We start from the raw sequence: 23,878 nt of genomic DNA on the forward strand, positions 1-23,878 counted from the left end.
GTTGTTTTATAGTATGTGTTAAATGTATGTTTTAGTGTTCTTTCGCTTGTTTTTTTGTGGGAGGTGAGGGAAACTTTTTAAAATCTCTTACCTTCAAAGGAGATGCAATTTTTTTCCGTATTATATCTCCGTCCGCATTTTTGCCTAACATCGGGGAGATGGCGGCCTCTGCTGGAGACCAACTTCGGGAGCTCCAACCATTGAAGCCTGTGGACTTAACATCGTGGAGCTTGTGGTCTCTGTTGGGGATCGACCTTGGAGCTCCAACCACGGGAGCCTGCGGACTTTAACATTGTGGAGCTTGCATTCCCTGGTTAGAGACCGACTTCGGGAGTTCCTAGCCACAGGAGCTTCGATCGCCCCGATGTGGGAGCTTCGATTGCTCTGACGCGGGAGCTTCGATCGCCGCAATTGCGTTTTTTTAGTATAGCTGTATGGTAATTTGAGTTTCACTACCTTAATTGGTACGTGACAATAAACTGATCTTTGAACCTAATCTATAAACCATAATACTATGTAACCACCATAGTGCACAAAGAATACAAAATTCATAGTGCAAGCAAAGACACTGTCCATAGACGATCGTAGTTACTGAAGTATGTGAGGTATAGCGTTCAAGAGTTTGATGGTTGGTGGGAAGTAGCTGTTCTTGAACCCGATGGTTACGGTTTTCCAGCTCCCAATGGTAGTATTGAAAAGAGAATGTGGTCAGGGTGGCTTGTGTCTTTGATGATATTGACTGCATTTTTAAATTAACTCCTCCCGTAGATTTATTCACTGGTGGGGAGATCAGTGCCTATGATGGACTGGGTTGGTCTGGGTCTCTCTCAAAGTTTCCCCCCAACCCCCCAGACCCCCGGGCAGGTCTGGATCTCTCTGATCATTGTCTAGTTCACATTCCGACCTACAGGCAGAAACTAAAATCAGCTAAGTCTGTGGTCAGAACAACAAAAAGGGGCCCAAGCGAGGGCATTGAGAACCTGCTTTGATTGCACGGATTGGTATGTGTTCAGGGAAGCAACCACAAGCCTCGATGAGTATACAGACACTGTATCATCATACGTCAGCTTTTGTGAGGAGAGTTGCATTCCAACTAGAACCCGGACCTGGTTGAACAATGACAAGCCCTGGTTTACTGCAGAACTCAGACTGCTCCGACAGTCTAATGAGCAAGCCTACAGGAACGGGGATGCAGACCTTAACAGGCAGGCAATTTACAAGCTGAGAAGAGGAAACAGAGCTTTCAAGGAAAACTCTGAGAACTCTTCTCAGCTAGTGACTCTTCTTCAGTTTGGAAGGGTTGGAGACCAAGCGCCAAGCCTGTACTTGGTCTCAAGAGAGTCAAGAGTCAAGAGTCAATTTAATTGTCATTTGGACCCCTGGAGGTCCAAACGAAATGCCGTTTCTGCAGCCATACATTACACACAAATAGACCCCAGACACAACATAATTACATTTAACATAAACATCCATCACATAGCTGTGATGGAAGGCCAAATAAACTTATCTCTCCACTGCACTCTCCCCCCCCCCCGATGTCAGAGTCAAAGTCATAGCCCCCGGCTGGCGATGGCGATTGTCCCGCGGCCATTGAAGCCACGCCGGGTGGTGCGAGGTCGCACACCGGGTCTTGGTGTTAGAGCCCCCGGCGTGCGCTCGCAAAGTCCGCGGCCATTCCAGCCGCGCGGGGCAGTGATGTCAGGCCCCGCTCCAGGAGCTCTTCGACCCCGCAACTCGGGCGGGAGAAGTCGCCGTTGCAGAAGCCCTGAGAAGCGGTCTCTCTCCAGGGATCCGTGGGCTCCCGGCGCCGTCGTCCACAGACCCGCAGCAGCAGCCTCCGACTCTCCGGTAGCAGCAGCAGCAGCAGCAGCAGCGCTCCTCCACCGCTCCACCTGCTCCGGACTCGGCCAGCTCCGCGACGGCAACGGTGAGTCGACACCTGAGTCCCCGGCTTCTTCCTGTTGGAGGCCGCTCCTCGTTGCGGCCTCAACGACACCTGAGACCCGACGAGAAAAGGTCGGGTCTCCAGTGCAGGGAGAGATTCAAAATGTTTCCCCCCCCCCCCCCCCCCACCCCCCCCCCCCCCCCCCCCACACACACACCCCAACATAAAATAACAAAAACTACATAAAAACACAGACAAAAAAATAATAAAAACGCGGACAGGCTGCAGAGGCCGCTACTGGCCAGAGCCGCGCCGCCTACCAGATGTAGAGCCGATGTAGAGCAGTTGACACCGAGTCAACTTGGCAATCGTTTCGCCTAACACCTCCGCTCAGTTCGCATTAACCAACCTGATCTCCCTGTGGCTCAGCAGTTCAACTCCCCCTCCCATTCCGAATCCGACCTTTCTGTCCTGGGCCTCCTCCATGGCCAGAGTGAGTTCCAAATTGGAGGAGCAGCACCTCATATTTCGCTTGGGTAGTTTACACCCCAGCGGTATAAACATTGACCTCTAATTTCAGATAGTCCTTGCTTTCTCCCTCCTTCCCCCTTCCTAGCTCTCCCACAGCCTACTGTCTCCATCTATTCCTTTCTTCTTCATGCCCCCACCCCCACATCAGTCTGAAGAAGGGTCTCGACCGGAAACATCAACCCATTCCTTCGCTCCATAGATGCTGCCTCACCCACTGAGTTCCTCCAGCTTTTTGTCTACCTCTGTAAAAATTCTCAAGTTTGCGGATGACACAAGCCTGATTGGACTGATCCAGGATGGGGAGGAATCTGCCTACAGACAGGAAGTGACACAGCTGGCGTCCTGATGCCTTTGTAACACAACCTGGAGCTCAATGCTCAAGACAGTGGAATTGATTGTAGACTTTAAAAGAGCTCCCCTTCCCCTCACCCCACTCACCATCATCAACACCACGGTCACATCTGTGGAGTCTTTTAAGTTCCTGGGAACCATCATCTCCAATGGCCACCATTGACTCCACAGTCAAAAAGGCAGAGGATGTACTTCCTGCGGCAGCTGAAGAAGCAAATCTGCCACAGGCAATGATGGCCAAATTCTATACGGCCATCGTAGAGTCTCTCCACACTTTCTCCATCATAGTCTGATTTGGCTCAACCACCAAGTACGACATCCGGAGGCTGCAGCGAATCATCCGATCAGCTGAGAAAGATATTGGCTGCAACCTTCTCTCCATTGACGAATTGTACACTGCAAGGGCCAGGAAGCGAGCGGGTAAGATAATCTCTGACTCCCCTCATCCTGGCCACAAACTCTTTGAATCACTTCCCTCTGGAAGGCGACTCCGTACTGTCAAAGTGCCACAGCCAGACATAAAAACAGCTATTTTCCACGAGTAGTAGCTCTACTCAATAACCAAAAACCTGTACCCTCCTTTTGCTCTGGTATTTTATGTAATTCACATGTTTAATTGTAATGTTTTATTATTAATGTTTAATATTTTATCTGTCATTCCTAACTGTCACTGTATGCCATGTGGTCACTTGTGGGCGGAGCACCAAGGCAAATTTCTTGTATGTGAATACTTGGCCAATAAACTTATTCATGCATGCATTCAATCAATCATTCATTCATTCAATCATTCATTCATCATTCATTCATTCATTCATTCATTCAGTCATTCATTCATTCATCATTCATCCATTCATCCATTCATTCATTCATTCAGTCATTCATTCATCCATTCATCCATTCATTCATTCATTCAGTGTCTGCAACACGGACTGGATAATGTCTGGCAGTTGCCAAATCTGGCTGTGATGCAAACAGTCAGTATGTTCTCCACCATGCACCTGTTGAGGTTTGGTAGAGTATTCGGCGACTTACCAAATTTCCTCAATTTCCTAGAAAGTAGAGGTTTTGATGAGTTTTCTTAGTGATTGTATTGATGTGCTGGGCCCAGGACAGATCTTCAGAGATATGCACATCCAGAAACTTGAGCTGTTCATTCTCTCCACCGACGTTCCGATGATGAAGACAGGTTTATGCATCATAGGCTTTCCTATCTTAACATCAACAATCGGCATCTTGGTTTTGCTAACGCTAAGAGAAAATGTGTTGTTCCAGCACCATTCAATTTGATTTTCAATCTCCATCCTGTAGTCTGCCCTATCCTTATCCATTATTCATCCAACAATGGTTGTATAGTGAATGGTCAAGATGTGGCCTGGAGCTGCTGGATCCCATACAGCAATGCTCCAAAATCCTCTACAGTGAAAGAGTTGGGATGGAAATGTGTGGGAGAATGTACTGTGGGGGCAGAATAAGCCTCATTTCTAAGGCAACTGAGTAAACTCTGGCAGTCAACTAAACCTAATCTGTCAGATTGTCTCTGACATTCGAAATATTGTAAGTCTCTGATAATCCCCTATCCAACTACTGGGAAATTTTGAAGATTTGAAATTGTATATCGAGTGATGTTTACCACACTCTCTTCCAATTACCAGGGCTCAGTTCCTGTGCTTCCTTCCAGTTTACAGGGGACCCGGTTCATGCAACGTCTTGCAACCCATTGGGGCCCTGGCGTCCACACTCCCTTCTAACTCAGTGGTGCCAATTCTCCTGCTCCCTTCCAACTCTCTGGGCCATGGTTCCCACTCCCTTTCCCAATTCACTGGAGCCCCAGTTCACACACTCCTTTCCAAACCACTGGAGCAACAGCTGCTCTGCTCTCTTCCAACTAACCAAGGACCTGGTTACTGCACACCTTTGCAACTCATTGGGTCTTCAGTTATTCATTCTCTTTAAATTCACTGGACCCTGATTCCCACAGGACTCTACACTTTTCACTGGAAAAATAATTCTAGTACCATATAAGTAAAAAATGTGAATTAAAGATGTATTGAGGTATTAATAGAACATTAAATAGTTTTAAGAAAATCTGCCCGTCTGGCACAGGCAAAGTCCAGAGAGACCCGATTAAATAAATATTGCATATTAAACACGTACACGCTAATGTTCCTTTGCAGAATCCTGATCTTTACTCACCACCAAGAACTATGTTCCTTGATCAATAACCCCTTTGGCATACCAAAGTGAATCAGCCAGTTCAAATCATTGTGTCATATTTTACTTAATTTGAGTTTTGCATCACATATCTGCAGACTGCTGGGACTACTTGCCTTCGAATGTGATACCATCCAGCTCTGCGTTTGGAGAGGTGGAGGGGCAGGAGGTGGAGGGGCAGGTGGTGTAGAAAAAGTAGGGACTCTGCAGAAGGTCTTCGATAGGTTGGGAGAGTGGGCAGAGAAGTGGCAGATAGAATATAGTGCAGCAATGTGTGAAGTCATGCAGTTTGGTAGTTGGAATAAAGGCATAGATTATTTTCTAAATGGTGAGACAATCCAGAAATCGGATGTGCAAAGGACTTGAGGGTGCTGGTGCAGGATTACCAAAAAGTTAATCTGCAAATCGAATCAGTAGTAAAGAAAACAAACACAATGCTTGCATTTATTTTGAGAGGGCTTATATACAAAAACAGTGATGTAATGCTGAGGCGCTGGTCTTATAGATGCTGGCGCATTTGGAATATTATGAGCAAATTTGCGCACCATATCTGAGGAAGGATGTGCTGGCTCTGGAGAGGATCCAGAGGAGGTTTACAAGAATGATCCCAGGAATGAGTAGGTTAACATATGATGAGCGTTTGATGGCACTATGCCTATATTTGCTGAAATTTTGAAAAATGAGAGGGGGCCTTATTGAAACGTACAGAATAGTGAAAGGCTTGGATAGAGTGGATGTGGAGAGGATGTTTCCATTAGTTGGAGAGTCTAGGACTAGAGGTCATATCCTCAGAATTAAAGGATGTTCTTTTAGGAGGGAGATGAGGGGGAATTTCTTTAGTCCGAGTGTGGCGAATCTGTGGAATTCTTTGCCACACAAGGCTGTGGAGGCAAAGTCAGTGGATATATTCAAGGCAGAGATAGATAGATTATTGATTAGTATGGGTGTCAGAGGTTATGGGGAGAAAGCAGGAGAATGTTGTTAGGAGGGAGAGATAGATCAGCCATGATTGAATGGTGGTGTTTACTTGATGGGCCGAATGGCCTAATTTTCCTATCACATGATCTTTTGCCAAGCTCATCTGCAGCTGTAACATCTGTGCTTTTGCTCACTATGGACTTGACTATTCCAATGACTGACCTCCCTTTTCCTGCCTCCATAAATATGAGGTCATTCAGAATTCGACTCTCCATGCCCACGCTTATATTACTTCTTTGCTAAATGATCTTAATCTTCTTCTTTTCGTGTCCATCTTGTTACAAATGTTGACCTCACTGTCATCCTCAAAAGGATGCAAACTTTCGGCGACAATCAGTGGCAGCCATCACTTGATGCAATAGATGATGGTGGTAGCAGAGTTAGCTCAGGATACTCAGGATCCAGTTTCCAGCCCCGTGACGTGGACGCTTCTGCTGTGGAGCCAATTAACTTAATGAACTCCCAGATATGCAACATCTTATTTTTTAATTTATTTATTGCTTTAAATCACAAAATAATCTCTTGTGGGAAAATAAGAAGGATCACTTTGAGATCACTGCGATGTCTCCCAAGTGATACATTTGGTACTTGAAGTACTTGGGTAAACTTAGTAATCTGTTTGTTAAATAGCACAACTGTTACAGTACTCTAGAACACTGCTGTTAATAGGTAGACAGTCTGGCTCATGGAAAGAAAATTGAGGATTTTACCTATCTGGTCATTCATCGATTTGTTTTCACATAAAGCAGCAACCAATGCTAACAGATTCACCTGGATGAAGAGCAAGAAGGCTATTAAAGCCCTTTCTTCAAATGCTGCATAGCATAGTTGTTTATGTTCCATTAATTTCAAAGAAAAGGGTTAATTTTACTTGGGGGAGAGGGGTTGGTAGAGGGGGGAATGAGAAGAGGGATGAGGGTGGGCTGATGGTGGATTGAGTGTGTAAACCTTGAATTTGTCCACTTAAGCATAATGTACAACAACAGAGAGAATGATTACTCCAGAAGATTTAGAACAGTGGGCAATAGAAACTTCATTTGACAAGAATTTGAGGAAATGATCATCTTGGTCAATCATTGAAACAGAAATTGTCAAAATCCAAGATTAATAGATTGGAGAGGAAATAGCTTGAAGGACTGGATGACAAGGTGGTTTAGGACGATTACAACTAATATCTCATAGTGAAGGTAATCATTGACTAGTTGAGCCAAATGCCTGTTTCTGCCGTGACTTCAGATGCATCTGACAGGAACAAATTAAATAGATGCAAAATGTTACATGTTTAGAGATGAATTTACATATTAGATATCTGTTTGGCCAAATTTAAAGCATGACCATAATGAGGTGGAGAGCCCTTGACTGATCTTTCCTTTTTCAGGCCCTGGGTTATTTGTGATAATTATAGTAACTTGTGCGAGATCAACTCGTCCAGTTAAAAAACTAGAGATGCAGCTAGTACCTCCTGCTTTGCATCATGAGCCACTGATCTACTAAAGTTTCCAAATTAGTGGGTGAACACTGATTTTTATTTCATATTTTCTCAACATAAAAGAGGCCATTTGGTTCATTGAGTCAATGCTGGTTCGCAGAGCAATTCCATTGGCCTACTTATTTAGCTGTAACCCATCCTCTCAACTTCTCCCTCCCCCAAACCTATCAAACTGGAGGCTTCAGAGTAAATCAGTGCAATAGCAGCATGTACATGTGATCTCCACACAGTCAGTGTCCAAGATCGAGATCGAACGCAGGTCACTGGAACTGTGCAGCAGCACTAACTACAGCACCATTTTATCAGCTGCCTTAATAATCTAAATTAACATGAGACTGAACTAGATCTTTACTAAATTTCATGTATAAATCTTGTTTTAATCTGTATTCAGAATGAAGTAATGTACATTGGGATGTTTTACAATAGTTAATTTGGCCATTTTCAAACCATACTGATTTAAATTAAAATAAGCTTAGCTATTTTCTGTTTATTACTGTGACCTTTTTCTTGAAGCACTGTTATAAAATGATGGTTCCAGATAGTTCTTTGTGAAATTTTGAAATGGATTTAATGCAGCGTGTTATGAAAAGGGCGATCGTTATCAAAACACATACTTTTAGAACTGTGTTCTAAAACACAGTTCCCATGGACAAGCAATGATTTGAATAATTTCACCTTTCAAATCAGCCGTCGAATACAGCACATAATGCATCGACATTTTCACCACCTCCAACGGGATCCCACCACCAGTTACATCTTCCCATCTCAACCCTTTTCCGCATTCTGCAGAGACTGTTCCCTCTGCAACTCCCTGGTCACTCATCCCTTCTAACCTAAATCACCGCCCCCCCAGGTACTTTCCCCAGCAATCGCAGGAGATGCAACATCTGGCCCTATACCTCCTTCCTCGACATCATCCAGGGACCCCGATTGTCATTTCAGGTGAGGCAGATGTTCACTTTCACCTCCTCCAACCTCATCTGCTGTATCCATTGTTCTCGATGTGGACTACTACTGTATGTATCGGCAAGACCAAATGCAGACTGGTCGATCGTTTCGCTGAACACCTACGCACTGTCTGCCTTGGCCTGCGCGATCTCCCGGTTGACAAACATTTTAACTCCCCTTCACATATTTATACTGAACTCTGTCTTGGGCCTCCTCCACTGTCAGAGTGAGGCCACATGCAAATTAGAGGAACAGCACCTCTGATTTCGCTTGGGCAGTTTACAACCCAGCAGTATGAATATTGATTTGTCTAATTTCAAGTAACCCTTGCATTCCCCCTCTCTCTGTCCTCCCCCAGACTAGCTGTCCCGCTAATTACTGTTCGTATTCCTTTGTTATCACCTCTTCCACACCCAACAATGGACCATTGTGGGCTCCACCTTTCCTTGGTCATCGGTGCTGGCTCTGGTGTATTCTCTACGTCTAGTTGCCCACCCCCCTCAATCTCAATCTGAAAAAGGGTCTCGACCCGAAACGTCACCTATTCCTTTTCTCCAGAGATGCTGCCTGTCCCATTGAGTTACTCCAGCATTTTGTGTCCAATTTTGGTGTAAACCAACATTTGCAGTTCCCTCCTACACAATAATTTGAAGTAATACCTGATATTCCTCATAGTAAAGGATGGAGAAATATTTGTATTTCACTTTATTCAGTCTCTAACTATTTTCTTAAGTGTTTTGTTCAAAGATGTACATGTGCTCTTACAGGACTGAATCAGTAGATAAAGTCTTCATAAAAGAAGAGGAAGTCCAAGCAACAGAGGAAACCTCAAGTGATCTATTACAGGTCAGAGAATTTAAGATACACAAGGGATAGCAGGTTATGAGGTATATAGAGATGTAACAGAGCAAGATTAAAATTCTGATCCCAAGATTTTAATAAAAAGCTGCTTGGATGATCTTTTGTTGAGATGCAAATTTAAAAGAAACCATCACACCACTATCATTATGTCTATATTATTTAATTAGCTATCAATTTTAAATCTATGGGCAACTATTTAATTAAAATCCTTTTCACAATGGAACATTTGAACAAAAAATCTGTTTACTTACTATGTTCCTGTTAACTGCTTACACCAGCTCCTAACATTTCTAAAATGTTCAGTTAATGGAGATCAGAAGTTAACAAATGTTCATACTTTTCACTTCTATATTTCTGAGTGAAATTACAACCTTATTGTTCAACTTCTGTTCTTCCGCCAATTATAAACTTTAACATTTCCCTGGTGAAAAGAGAACAGAGCCTTTCTGAGTTTGAACTAATGGCTTTGATGAGATGATGGAAAGATGGATTTTTTTTCCTGTTCCTCCTAATCAGTTTTTTTTAGTTTTCAATTTTTGATTAAATAAATTTATTATCTCAACAACGAAATAAATTAATCAGAGATTCCTAGATGCCTACTCCTTCAATACAAATGTATTAATTGGTTTAAAAATATGCCTATAGGCCTGCTGTTGGAGGAGCCCAAGTTGTCTATTACTGCATTTCCTTTGACCAAAGGTTCTGGAGACAATGAATCATTTGAAGCTTTCAAAACTGGGCCTTGGAGATTTTGTTCGGTCAGATTTTGTTCGGTTATTCCATGATAATAGACAGATTAAGTTAAAAACATGAAAATCAGAACTATGCAGAAGTGTTAATATTGACCAAATTAAAGACACCATAAAATGGAGGATCCCTGCATGTCAGAACTGCTTAACCTTTGTCAGTGGAAATTTACAGGCTGTAGATGGCGCCGACCAGACTGGGCATCAGATTGATATGTAAGGCTGAAAGATCCGGGTGTTTCCTCATTTCCCTTTAATTGATAAAATATATATAATCTCTGCAAACAAACTTAAATGCATAAAATTGATTGGATCTCTGCAAGAGCCTTGCACATATTGTAAATAATGTTGCGAGACAGTTACCCTGTTAATTGTTGATTGGTTGAAATGTTAAGCCCTGTCAGGTTTGTTTGAATCCCAGGGTAAATGTTGCATTATTCAAATTCTGTTAGCTTCTTCTGGAAGCTTCTCCTGCAAAAATATAGGGGAAATTCTGTTATTGGTCTGTGTAACTGTCAATAATGTTTTGTTTGATTGGATTGTAAATAGACCACCCTTCTGTAGTTCAGCCCCACAAGGTTCGGGGACCTATAAAAGGCAGCCCCCACGAAGTCCTTTGTCGATCTTCTGGAAGTGTGCTTGTAACTGCGTGACCTTTTGGAGTGTTTCTGCATGCACGAGGCTGAAGGGCTTGGCCAGGCAGTTACAAGGATTGAACCTGCAGTGGGTTAGGTATCATATAGGGTAATTTGTTGTGCTATCCAAAAAGAAAGATTAGTTGTTCCAGTGCTTGAATCAGTGGTTTATTGACTGAACGTGACTGGGGGGAAGCTTAGAAGAGTTTATTTACTTTGGGGGCTCGTCCGGGATCTCAACGGACCCACAAACACAAGCTTGCGATTAAGGATGTTGAGCTGTTCCTGATCGCGAGTGCAGAAATCGGCACCACGGTGCGGTTTTCGCACTGATTTTCGTCACTTCGCTAGTCGGTGCAGATCGATCATTCACGGGCTTGGGAAAGAGTCCCAATGAGATCGTAGAACAGAGTCTAGCAAACACTGAGGGCGTTAGTGCCTTTGGGGTTGGAGGCCCTACTAGAACTGGGTTAAAGGCCCATAACATAACATCAGGGTTGGGTTAAAGGACCTGTCCTCTGGGTTTAAGGCCCGTAACCTGGGGTTAAGGTTGTCACCCCACTTTTTAAAAAGGGAGGGAGAGAGAAAATGGGGAATTGCAGACCAGTTAGTCTAACATCGGTAGTGGGGAAACTGCTAGAGTCAGTTATTAAAGATGGAATAGCAGCACATTTGGAAAGTGGAGAAGTCATTGGACAAAGTCAGCATGGATTAATGAAAGGTAAATCACGTCTGACAAATCTTATAGAATTTTTCGAGGCTGTAACTAGAAGAGTGGATAAGAGAGAACCAGTGGATGAGTTATATCTGGACTTTCAGAAGGCTTTCGACAAGGTCCCACATAAGAGATTAGTGTACAAACTTAAAGCACACGGTATTGGAGGTTCAGTATTGATGTGGATAGAGAACTGGCTGGCAGACAGGAAGCAAAGAGTAGGAGTAAACGGGTCCTTTTCAGAATGGCAGGCAGTGACTATTGGGGTACCGCAAGGCTCGGTGCTGGAACCCCAGCTATTTTCAATATATATTAATGATTTGGACGAGGAAATTGAATGCAACATCTCCAAGTTTGCGGATAACACGAAGCTGGCGGGCAGTGAGAGCTGTGAGGAGGATGCTAGGAAGCTGCAAGGTGACTTGGATAGGTTGGGTGAGTGGGAAAATGCATGGCAGATGCAGCATAATGTGAATAAATGTGAGGTTATCCACTTTGGTGGCAAAAACAGGAAAGTAGATTATTATCTGAATGGTGGCCGATTAGGAAAAGGGGAGATGCAACGAGAGCTGGGTGTCATGATACACCAGTCATTGAAAGTAGGCATGCAGGTGCAGCAGGCAGTGAAGAAAGTGAATGGTATGTTAGCATACATAGCAAAAGGATTTGAGTATAGGAGCCGGGAGGTTCTATTGCAGTTGCACAGGGTATTGGTGAAACCACACCTGGAGTATTGTGTACAGCTTTGGGCTCCAAATCTGAGGAAAGACATTCTTGCCATAGAGGCAGTACAGAGAAGGTTCACCAGACTGATTCCTGGGATGTCAGGACTTTCATATGAAGAAAGACTGGATCGACTCGGCTTGTACTCGCTAGAATTTAGAAGATTGAGGGGAGATCGTATAGAAACTTACAAAATTCTTAAGGGGTTGGACAGGCTAGATGCAGGAAGATTGTTCCCAATGTTGGGGAAGTCCAGGACAAGGGGTCACAGTTTAAGGATGAAGGGGAATCCTTTAGGACAGAGATGAGAAAAACATTTTTCACACAGAGAGTGGTAAATCTCTGGAACTCTCTGCCGCAGAAGGTAGTTGAAGCCAGTTCATTGGCTATATTTAAGAGGGAGTTAAATGTGGCCCTTGTGGCTAAAGGGACCAGGGGGTATGTGTAGATGCCATGTGCATGTACCTTTAATATAGTGACTTCACCACTAGTAACCACTCCCCATATCAGAAGTATAATTGCAACCTCCCCACCCATTGATCCCTCTCTAGCTCCGGTGACAGACCACGTACAGCTAGGGCAGCAACGGTTATGTGATATCAATAAAAAGTAGTAAAGACACAGTGTGTTCATGACTCCACTTTACATGGTGTCACAATCGTGCCTCCGCACCTCCTGTTTGTCGGTTTTTATTTACGTTTGACCCAGTTCCCTATCCCTTGTTCTATCTCCCGTGCCATGGCTACCTCTTGCCGCAAGCCCGATGTGCTTGTCTTCGACTCGGACATTGCCCATCGGTGGGGTGTCTTTAGACGCGATTTCCAGCACTACGTGACGATCGCCCATCCTGCTGCCACCGCTGAAACGCGGGCTTCTCTGCTCCTCAACCTGGCTGGTCCCGATGCCCTGGAACGATCTGAGTCGTTTGTATATGCTGCAGGTGAAGATGCTCGAGACCCGGTATGTCTTATAGCTAAGTTTACAGCAATGTGTGACATCCCCACCAACTGCATTTTAGAGCGTTTTAAAATGTTCAGCCGGCGTCAGATCCCTGGAGAGTCAATCGACAACTATATCGCCGCGTTGCGACACATGGCCAGGCGTTGTCGCCTGGACGCTCTGACCCCCGATCAAGTGACCCGCGACATCCTAGTATATGGCCTTCTCGATGTGAAGCTACGGGCTGAACTTCTGCGGAAGCCCGACCTGTCTCTGGACGAGGCTCTGCACGCCTCCCGCATGGCTGAGGCTGTCACCTCGGCACTGTCGCCTGCTGATCATGACATTAACTTTGCCACTGCTGCTGGCCGCCGGCGGAACGCTGGCCCGCCACGGCAACAGGGTTCCCCTGCACCCGGGGGCGGGAGCCCACGACGTTGCCCCAACTGCAATTTTGCCTCCCATCAGTTTAATGTGTGCCCTGCCTTGGGCAAGACATGCAATTTTTGCAAGAAGTTAAACCATTTCTCTGCAGCCTGCCGCTCTCGTGGGAAGCCGGCCCCCCCTCTTCGGAGAATGTTAATCAACCTTGCTCAGGCTGATAGCGAGCCTGGTTCCCAGTCTCAGCCTGACGAACTCCCTTTGTCTGATACCAGTTCATCCCAGGGGGAGACCAGCATTTTTTCACTCTTGGATGCACATGCCTTGATAACGGACCCTTCGGTTCGGGTCACTGTCAATGGTTCGACCTTCTCAGCAAAGCTCGACACGGGGGCCGTAACCAATGTAATGTCAACAAGCCTTTTCAAAAAGATAAGAACTAATGAGATAGTGACTGTTGCCAACTCCCGCCTGCATGCCTATGGGGGAGCCGTACTCGTTCCCGTGGGAAAGGCAACCCTGCACTGCAAGGTCCTGAAGGCCTCTCGGCCCCTCACCTTCTACCTGCTAGACTCCAACAACGTCACCTTGCTGGGTGCCCAGGCGTGCCAAGACCTCGGTTTGGTCTCCTTTCACCGTGATATCCACCAGGTGCGGACCCTCATGGACCCCCTGCACGAATACCCCGACCGTTTCGACGAAAAGCTGGGCAAGCTGCCCAGCTGCTACAAGATTGCTGTCGACCCCAGCGTTGAACCGGTGATCCGCCCGCCGCACCGCATCTCCTTCGCCATGAAGGACAAGGTGAAATCTACGCTGCTCAACATGGTCACCATGGGCATACTGAAAGAGGTGAGCGATCCCACCCGGTGGGTCTCCACCATGGTTGTTGCCGCGAAAAAAGACAAAACTGAAATTCGCATTTGCATCAACCCCAAGGACCTGAACCTGGCCATCAAACGCCCGCACTACCCAATGCGAACAGTGGAGGACGTCGCTGCACAGGTTGGTCCGGCCACTGTTTTTTCGGTCCTCGATGCCAAGAGCTCTTTCTGGCAGATACCGCTGGACGAGCGATCCTCCTACCTGACGACCTTCAGCACGCCTTTCGGAAGGTTCCGATTCCTCCGCATGCCATTCGGGATTAACTCTGCCAGCGAGGTATTCCAGCGAACCATGGAGCAGCTGTTTGCCGGTCTGCCGTGTGCTATCATCGTTGACGACATTCTGGTCTACGGTAAGGACGTGGCTGAGCACGACCTCCACCTCCGTCAAGTCCTAGATCGGGCCCGTGAAATCAACCTCAAGCTCAACCCTAAGAAGTGCCGTTTCCGCGTCCTGGAGGTCACTTACGTGGGCCACGTTTTTACTGCCTCGGGGCTGAAGCCTGACCCGCAAAAAACGGCTGCTGTCTCCGGGATGTCCTCACCCACCGATGTGCCCAGCCTGCAGCGTTTCCTGGGCATGGTCAACTACCTGGGAAAATTTATCCCCGACCTCAGCGAGCTGAGTGCGCCCCTGAGGGAGCTCATCAAGAAGGACACTGCCTGGGCCTGGTTCCCGCATCACCAACATGCCTTCGACGTCCTGAAGTCTAGACTAGTCAGTACCCCCACTCTCAAATTCTTCGATCTACAGCGTCCCATCGTTCTCACCTGCGACGCTTCCAGATTTGGTCTGGGTGCCGCCAGCCTGCAGCTCCACGATGGCCGCAGCTGCCCGTTTCCTATGCGTCCCGCACCATGACCTCTGCCGAGCAGCGCTACGCTCAGATTGAGAAGGAACTGCTTGCCGTGGTATTTGCTTGCTCCAAGTTCAAGGACTACATTCTGGGCAACAACTTCACGATCGAGACCGACCACCAGCCGTTGGTCACCATCCTAAACAAGCCGATCCACGTTGCCTCTTCCCGGCTGCAGCGCATGATGCTGCAGCTACAGCGCTTCACTTTTAAAATTGTGTATCGCAAGGGCAAGGACATGTTCGTGGCCGACACGCTGTCCCGCGCACCACTATCGTCCACTGATCGCCACCCATACGAATCGTCTGACCTGATGGTGCTTAACGTTAACATTGTGCCTTCACAGCAGATGCAGTCCCTGGTCAAGCACACTGCCAAGGATCCTGCCCTGCAGCAGCTTGCCGACGTCATTCGACAGGGCTGGCCAGACAGCCGTTCATCCTTGCCGGCCGGTGCCGTGCCCTACTTCCTGGTCCGTGACGAGCTTGTCCTGCACGACGGTGTGGTGGTGAAAGGACACAAAGTCGTTGTGCCCGCCGCGCTGCGGGACCACTATTTTCAAGTCGCCCACCGCGGTCATCCTGGGGCCGAGGCCACTCTGTCCCACGCCCAGAGTCAGTTCTACTGGCCCGGCATGGCCCAAGACATCCGGGAGAGGGTCTCCGCCTGCGCTACCTGCAATAGCCTCGCTCCCCATCAGCAACGTCAGCCGCTTCTGCAACAGCCTGCCCCTGAACTGCCATGGATGGCAGTCGCCACTGACATTTTCGAATGGCGTGGCAAGCACTTCCTGGTCCTCGTTGACTCTTATTCCAGCTGGTTCGAGGTCGACCAGCTGCACTCCCTCACCTCTTCGGCCGTCATCGGGAAGCTGCGCCGCCACTTCGCCACTTTCGGCTCCCCGGCGAGCCTCCAATCTGACAACGGCAGCCAGTTCACCAGTGCCGAGTTTCGGGGTTTCGCTGCCAGCTGGAACTTCCGACACTACACCAGCAGTCCAGAGTACCCGCAAAGCAACGGCCTGGCGGAGCGCGCTGTCCGCAGTGCTAAGGACTTGCTGGAGCATTGCAGACTGTCCAAATCCGATTTTTACCTGGCCCTCCTCAATCTTCGGAACATCTCCCGCGACACTGCCTTGGGCTCGCCAGCTCAGCGGCTGATGGCTCGCACAACGAGACCTCCACTCCCTGTGACCCAGCAGTCCCTCGTGCCCTCTGTTCTCCAGCCTGCTGCTGTCCAGGAGCGCATTGCCCTCAAGCACGCAGTGCAAAAGCGCTCCCACGACCAGTCCTGCCGTCCCCTGCCGCGTCTATTCCCCGGCCAAGTCGTCCGGATGCAGTCCCCCTCCGGTCACTCCAAACTTGCCACCGTCGTCGGTGATGCTGGTTCGCCGCGGTCCTACCTGGTCGACCACGACGGTACCATCTACCGCCGGTCCCGCCAACATCTGCGGCTTGTCAACGAGCCCCCACCACCGCCTGCCGACCCTTTCTCCCCTCCGTTGTCCGCTACACTGCCCGCCGCCCCACGCATGCCTCGCTCCCTGCCATCTCAGCTCGTCCAGCCCCGCTCTCCGCCTGACAGCCCTCGTTCCCCTGCCCGTCCAACCGCTGCTGCGCCTGCGTCCCCTCCTCTGCCTCCGCCGACTCCTTCTCCTCCAGGATCCCCGGTTCGGTCGCCCGCCCCAGTTCCGGCTCCTGCTCTTCCTGCAGAGGGGGGAGATGGCGAGCTGCGTACCCGGTCCGGCCGGCTGGTTAAGCCGCCTGTCCGCTATGGTGATTTTGCTTAGCTGGTTCATCTGTTTGTTCAACTGTTTGCTTACATGCTCGTAGCGTATGAGACGTGGTCGCCCCGTCACTACTGTATTGCTTTGTTTCCAAGGGGAAGGATGTAGATGCCATGTGCATGTACCTTTAATATAGTGACCTCACCACTACTAACCACTCCCCATATCAGAAGTATAATTGCAACCTCCCCACCCATTGATCCCTCTCTAGCTCCGGTGACAGACCACGTACAGCTAGGGCAGCAACGGTTATGTGATATCAATAAAAAGTAGTAAAGACACAGTGTGTTCATGACTCCACTTTACAGTATGGAGAGAAGGCAGGTACAGGATACTGAGTTGGATGATCAGCCATGATCATATTGAATGGCGGTGCAGGCTCGAAGGGCCGAATGGCCTACTCCTGTACCTATTTTCTATGTTTCTATGTTTCTATGTAATACTGGTTTTTGTACCCATCCTCTACCTTCTTTGTCCTTAACTACATGAGCTATCTTTTTAGTATGGTTTCTGGTACTGTGAACTCTCGGTCTATTTACGATTAATAGAGCGGTCGGGTTTAAGGAATCCTGTGCTACAGAATCTGATTGTCTATTCCATTCACATGCTACATAGTGCGTATCTGAGGCATGGGGATCGTAAGATGAATAAGGTGGTGGGCGTGAATTCTTAATTTGAACACTTTCCCAATCTTCTGAATAATCATCATCATCATCCCCCTCACAACTAACGCCAACCATCTGATTCTCACGCTTGAAACGTATTGATGCCAGTTTCCCTGTGGAAGATTTTCTTCGCCCCTTCTCTTTAATACTCTCAGGCTCCTCTCTCAAGCTGCCTGGAGGTTCGTATGCTTCGATATCTATTTCTATCGCCCGCATCAAAGTTGCGTCCTTCCAACTTGCCATTCTTTCAGCCCCTCTATTTGCTTTCTGTTCTTCGTAATAGTTTTTCCACAATCCGATTAATTCTCTTGCCTCTTCACTATCGCTACACTGCCATATAATCTGCTCAATATACTTCAATCCCTTCACTGTATCAACGCCACCTTCAGGCCATAATTTGCTCCCTAATTCTCTATTTAGTACCACAGAAATAATTCTCAATCGGTCAGCTTTTTGTGGAAACTCACTGCATATTTCTTGTAATGGCTGTCATATCCTTATCCCCTTGTTTCGCCATGTTTTTGGACAATGGAAGCAACTCCTAAGCCTTTCACACCTCCATATCTATTCAATTCAATTCACTCCTCCCTTTCAATCTCCAAGACTACCAAAATCATTCCCGAACAATGGCCAATGGCTCCGAAGCGCTGATTGTCTTGTAACTTTTTCACACAGTTGCACAATGAATCCTTCCAATCTACTATTAAAATTATTTTCTTGTCTCTCCCAAATTCACACAATTCCCACTCTACAATTTCAACAGTTCGCAATCATCCAAAAATTAAGGTGCTCCAGGGAACAATCAACCACAATCAAACACGTTCCCGTAGCCTGTTTCCTTTACCCAGATCCACCTTAATCTAAACACATGCAAATGAGCTCCAAGCACACAAGCAAAATCGTATACAGAAAATAAATTATACCACTTATTATTATACCCAACCACATTCCTGTATAAACCACAAGCATTCGTCTAATATCGCATTTGTTAACCGTACAGTTTCAAAAACAATCACAGTATATTTTTTAACCCCTCCTCGTGGTGTGCTCGGTCAAAGGAACAATCCCCTCCCCGAAACAATCGATCGGAAGGACACTGACCCCTGGCCGAACAAGCACGAGTCGGATTCCGATTATAACAACAGTCCCGATCAATTTATAATTTTATACAAACGATTTAACAGTGTATCTAACACTCGAAATTTGAATCAAAGACAAAACACAGGCAAACACAATGCAATAGTCAAAAACAAAGGTGACTGGGTCGAAATTGAGCAAATCTGAAATTCCCACCAGCCTCAGAGAACCGATTCCTGCTGGTTGTGGCGTAGGGATGATACAGCCGGAATAGAGGAATCTTACCCATATAGGATGCCTTGACCATGCCAGCGGCCTTTAATTCCTCCTGCAAGTCCTTGACTTGCTTACCCAAATCCTCTCCGAAGAGGAATTTAGCATGCTGAACATTGCTGGACCTGCATAAATGTGCAAATTTGGGGTTCAATTCCGACTTAATGCCCTCTTTCCGGAAGCAGTTAATCTCCCAATGAGCATTGCACAATAGAGCCATTAAATCCTGCTGTGCTTCCGACAGCTGAACCTCATCCACCGACCTAGCAAAGGCCGTAATACCTGCAGACAATAGCCGCAGGATCCACTGTAGTTTCATCTCTCTGGATCTTGTTCTGCACCCGATGTTTCCCAAATGCTAGCATTGACTATGGGAACATCCAAGGTTTTGCAATTTCCCGGACTGGGATATCTCCCAGCCGTTTCCATCATAACCTCTTCCTTCCATCAGATGTTCCAATTGAGACAAACGGCCAATCGCATCTGCCATAGATGTGGGGATAGAATCCTCTTGGCCCGAATCGTCCAACAGGACTTGTCTCACAGATTTGGCTTTGGCTTTTCCCCCACTCGGGGCTGCCAAGCTGCTCCCTCTAGGAGCTGAATCAGGGCTAGCTGTGCAGACCGACGCTGCCAGCGACTCCGAGGTGGAAATGGATGGCCGTCGGTGGGGAGATCGACGTTCCCCCCAGCCAAACCTCGCGCCATGCGTCAAAGTATTGACACGCATGCGGGCTGGCGGGCTCTTCACGTAGTCACTCACGTGACTTTGATATAAAATCTGCACCTTCTTAGTAGACACAGGCGCATCCATGTCATCCCTTTAATCAATTTATGATCTCCCAAAATCAAATGAAGTTCAGAACCTGTCTGGGTTTGCAAGGACAAGTCTGCCAGTATCCCATCTCTAAGCCAGTCGAAGTAGTATATGGAGGAAAGGCAATCAAACACAGATTTGTGATAACCACCGGATTAGATTGTAATTTGATGGCTAGAGATTTGCTTTGTGCTTTCCAATTAAAAATAGAATGTGGTGACAGAAGCATAATAGTGACCCCCTGGGCTCTCTTACGGCAGTGTTACTCCATGGTGACCCCTCAATGGTGGTCCTTAGATCTGGACAAAGAACCCCACTCCACATTACACTGGCATGATAGGAGTGGGAAGGATAAAGAACTGGAAGCCTTCTTTAAACCGTATGAGGGACAGGATTGTGAAGTGGAAGTGTTGGAACTTGTTGAGGGAAGAGAGGGGGCTGCCGGATACACCAAAATACCAGCACAATTATGGAGAAGAACTGAGGAAGTTGCTCCTTACATCACCCGAAAGGTGAACCACCCAGCAAAAGCTAAAGACCTAGGAACGACGGTAAGAAAGGCAATCACCATGCATATAATCTCTGCATACAAACTTAAATGCATAACATTGATTGGATCTCTGCAAGAGCCTTGTATATATTGTAAATAATGTTGCGAGACAATTACCCTGTTAATTGTTGATTGGTTGAAATGTCAAACCTGTCTGGTTTGTTTGAATCCCAGGGTAAATGTTGCATTATTCAAGTTCTGCTAGCTTCTTCTGGAAGCTTCTCTTGCAACAATGTAGGGGGAATTCTGTTATTGGGCTGTGTAACTGTCAATAATGCATTGTTGTAATTTCTTATGTTTGATTGGATTATAAATAGACCATCCTTCTGTAGTTCGGCTCCTCAAGGTTCGGGGCCTATAATAGGCAGGTCCCTTGGCCCTTTGTCGATCTTCAGGAAGAGCGCTTGGGACTGCGTGGCTTTTTGGGGTGTTTCTGCTTGCACGAGGCTGAAGGGCTTGGCCAGGCAGATACAAGGATCGAACCTACAGTGGTTTAGGTATCGTATAGGGTAATTTGTGGTGCTATCCAAAAAGAAAGATTAGTTGTTCCAGTGCTTGAATCAGTGGTTTATTGACTGAATGTGACTGAGGGGAAGCTTAGAAGAGCTTATTTATGAAGCTGGGAATCTGAATGAAACTGGAAAGTGCTGAAAATACTCATCAGGTCAAGCGGCATCCATGATAAGAGAAACTGTTAACATTTCAGATCGAAGACTCTTCATCAGTACTATAAACTACATGTCAGCCATGATGTCAATAAATCACAGAGGGGTTGAATAGGCTACATCTATGCCCAGTATAAACAAATTATATCCTAATTAAAAAACATTTCAAAATTGGAGTCAGCTATTAATTAAAGGACCAAACTGTAATATGATAAAGGAGATGTAATTGCTGTTCAAACTTGCCTTTCCTACGTTTTGTTGGACCCAGTTCAGTTGCCTGCTGTGGTGTTCTATGAATTTGTGAAAAACATTTGTATTGAACATTGTCTATAGTTTTCTAAGTATCTCAGCCTCCAACCAGCTCATTTGGGAATGACAATTAACAGCTGATATAACGTTTGCCTGAAATTACAAGTTGTGGTTTATAATTGCTTTATTGGTTGGTAGTATAACTGTACAGTTTAGATATATACATCTAATCAAATTATTAACTAATCTGTTTACAGGTTTAAAGTAAAAATCTTAGATATTGCCAATAGAGAATATCATTGCAATGAATAATTGAGATGTTATGCATGAATCATGCTTCAATCCTCAATGTGTTTCACAAATGATTATTATTAATATTATGTGCCGCCATGAATAATTTAAATGTGCCTGCATGACTTCCAGTTTGCAGTAATGGAATTACTTCCTGAGAATTTAAAATCATAATTTAAATTTCTATAAGGATAAATGGACAACTTACCAATGTTCTTGCTTCATGCTCACACATTGTTATGTTGTTTTAACCCTCTTTCATAAATTTGGGTGTGCCATAAATTGTTCATGTGTTCAGAGGCACCAGGCCGCTCCCTTGTAATGCTCAAGAGATATCAATAATGCACCCCTCTTCTCGTGCTAATGGATAATTTTAAACTTGCACATGTCCTCTGATTAAATGTTATCTCTGTATGCTTCGTTCTCATCTTCTCCGAGCTAACAATGATTTCCTTGAACCTTCCCCTTTGATGTCTAGTTTTCACTACTTACCCTTCCTTATCTTTATCTCCCTCTCCCCTGACAGTCTGAAGAAGGGTCTCGACCCAAAATGTCACCCATTCCTTCTATCCAGAGATGCTGCTTGGCCCGCTGAGTTACTCCAGCATTTTGTGTCTATCTTCGGTGTAAACCAGCATCTCTAGTTCCTACCTACACGTGACCTTGACTTCCATGGAGGGGACCATCTGCAATAGTTCCTGCAGATTGTTACATTTCTCAGTGATGACAATTGGAAAACATGAGCCAGACGATATGTTGATGTTTCTAGGTGTTGGATATGATGTGGGAGTGGGCTCTATGCAGATGGGCATTGTTTGCTTCCTGACACAAGTTGCACAGCTCAGCCTGAGTGGCCAGCTATGGCCATAATGATGTCAGTAACCAGTGGTGTAACTATGAAGCCACCCATAGAATTAGTATGTTAATTGCTAAATCTTGAAGAAAATATTACCCGTAATCTAAGCCTGCAGTGAGTTTAGAAAATGTCTAATATCTACAAATGCAAGCAAACCAACTTGATGTACTTCTGTGGTGAATGTTCAACGGAAGTTATAGTTTGCACCCAAAAGCTCCAGTTTTTATTAGCATGGGTGGAAGTGTACAGCGCATAACAAGTGACATCATCAATTCTGCATCTGATGCCAGAAACTATCAGGTGTTCTCATGGTAGATAGACACAAAATGCTGGAGTAGCTCAGGGGGTCAGGCAGCATCTCTGGAGAAAAGGAATGAGTGACATTTTGGTTCGAAACTCTTCTTCACACTGAGAGTCAGAGGAGAGGGAAACTAGGTATGAAAAGGTTCAGAACAGCCAACACTGATGACCAAGGAAAGGTGGAGCCCACAATGGCCCATTATTGGCTGTGGAAGAGGTGATAATGAAGGGATATATGGATGCAAATAGTGGAACTAGCAGGAGGAGGCACTAGCAGGTGTTCACATGTGGATTATATACCCTGCCAGTTCCAAATTTCTGGTAGGTGTAATCTAACCCAGGTAAAATTGTTATTTGTGATTCATGTGCTAATAGATAAAATGATCATACTCATTCTATGGGTATTCACAGTTGGCCTTCATAGTTACACCACTGGTTGATGCCTTTCACAGCGATGCAGCAGCACCTACCTTTATGGGCCTGTCCCACTTACGTGTCCTTGACATGCAAATTACGTGACCTCGTGATCGCGTTGAGCCGCTGCGGTACCGCGACGGTCGTGCACGGTTTCATGCGTACGCACAGCCGTCTGGAGCGCGTGACGTCATTTGAAGATGGACACAATGCTGGAGTAACTCAGCGGGACTGGCAGCATCTCTGGAGAGAAGGAATGAGTGACATTTCATGTCAAGACTCTTTTTCAGTCTGAAAAGAAGGGTCTTGACCCGAAACGTCACTCATTCCTTCTCTCCAGAGATGCTGCCGGTCCCACTGAGTTACTCCTGCATTTTGTGTCCATCTTCAATTTTCTTGGCCCCGCTCTGTGAGTAGAAGTGGGGGCGGATCCGGACCGCAACGGCCGTGAGCCCCAGGCCGAGTTCGGCGATCGTTTGCCTGCTTCTGCTGCTGTTGGAGGTGAGACGTTGTGTTGCGCCAGGGTCTTGGGCCTGTCCCACTTTGGCTGTCAGTTACGCGACAGGCCATTGGCGCGCAAAGATTTTGTTCGCTACAAAAATTTTGGAGCCCCGCGCGATGTCGCAACACAACTCCACACCCCTCCGCGCTTCTCAGTGGGACCGGCCCCGCGCAGCCATACGATGCTCGTGCGCCTCAACATGACCACGAGGTCGCATAATGTGCGTGCCAAGGCCACGTAAGTGGGACAGGCCCTTTAGGCTGAACAGGCTAATTAGAGTCATAGAGTCGTACAGCATG

The 23,878-nt window shown here is 46.5% G+C and overlaps 1 protein-coding gene across 4 annotated transcripts in view; it reads left to right on the plus strand.

Annotated features, from left to right (window-relative positions):
- LOC129698886 (uncharacterized) overlaps positions 1-23,878 on the plus strand; it is a 393,480-nt gene that overhangs the window by 187,269 nt on the left and 182,333 nt on the right. For all 4 annotated transcript variants that reach the window (XR_008723743.1, XM_055638273.1, XM_055638275.1 and 1 more), the window contains one exon: positions 9,161-9,239. Coding sequence is in view for 3 of the 4 variants with exons in the window: in XM_055638273.1 (XP_055494248.1) it covers positions 9,161-9,239 (79 nt within the window). In the remaining variant the exon portion in view is untranslated. The remainder of the gene's footprint in view (positions 1-9,160; positions 9,240-23,878) is intronic.

Source organism: Leucoraja erinacea, chromosome 7 (genome assembly GCF_028641065.1).
Source record: "Leucoraja erinacea ecotype New England chromosome 7, Leri_hhj_1, whole genome shotgun sequence".
In the NCBI taxonomy this organism is placed as follows: Eukaryota; Metazoa; Chordata; class Chondrichthyes; order Rajiformes; family Rajidae; genus Leucoraja; species Leucoraja erinaceus.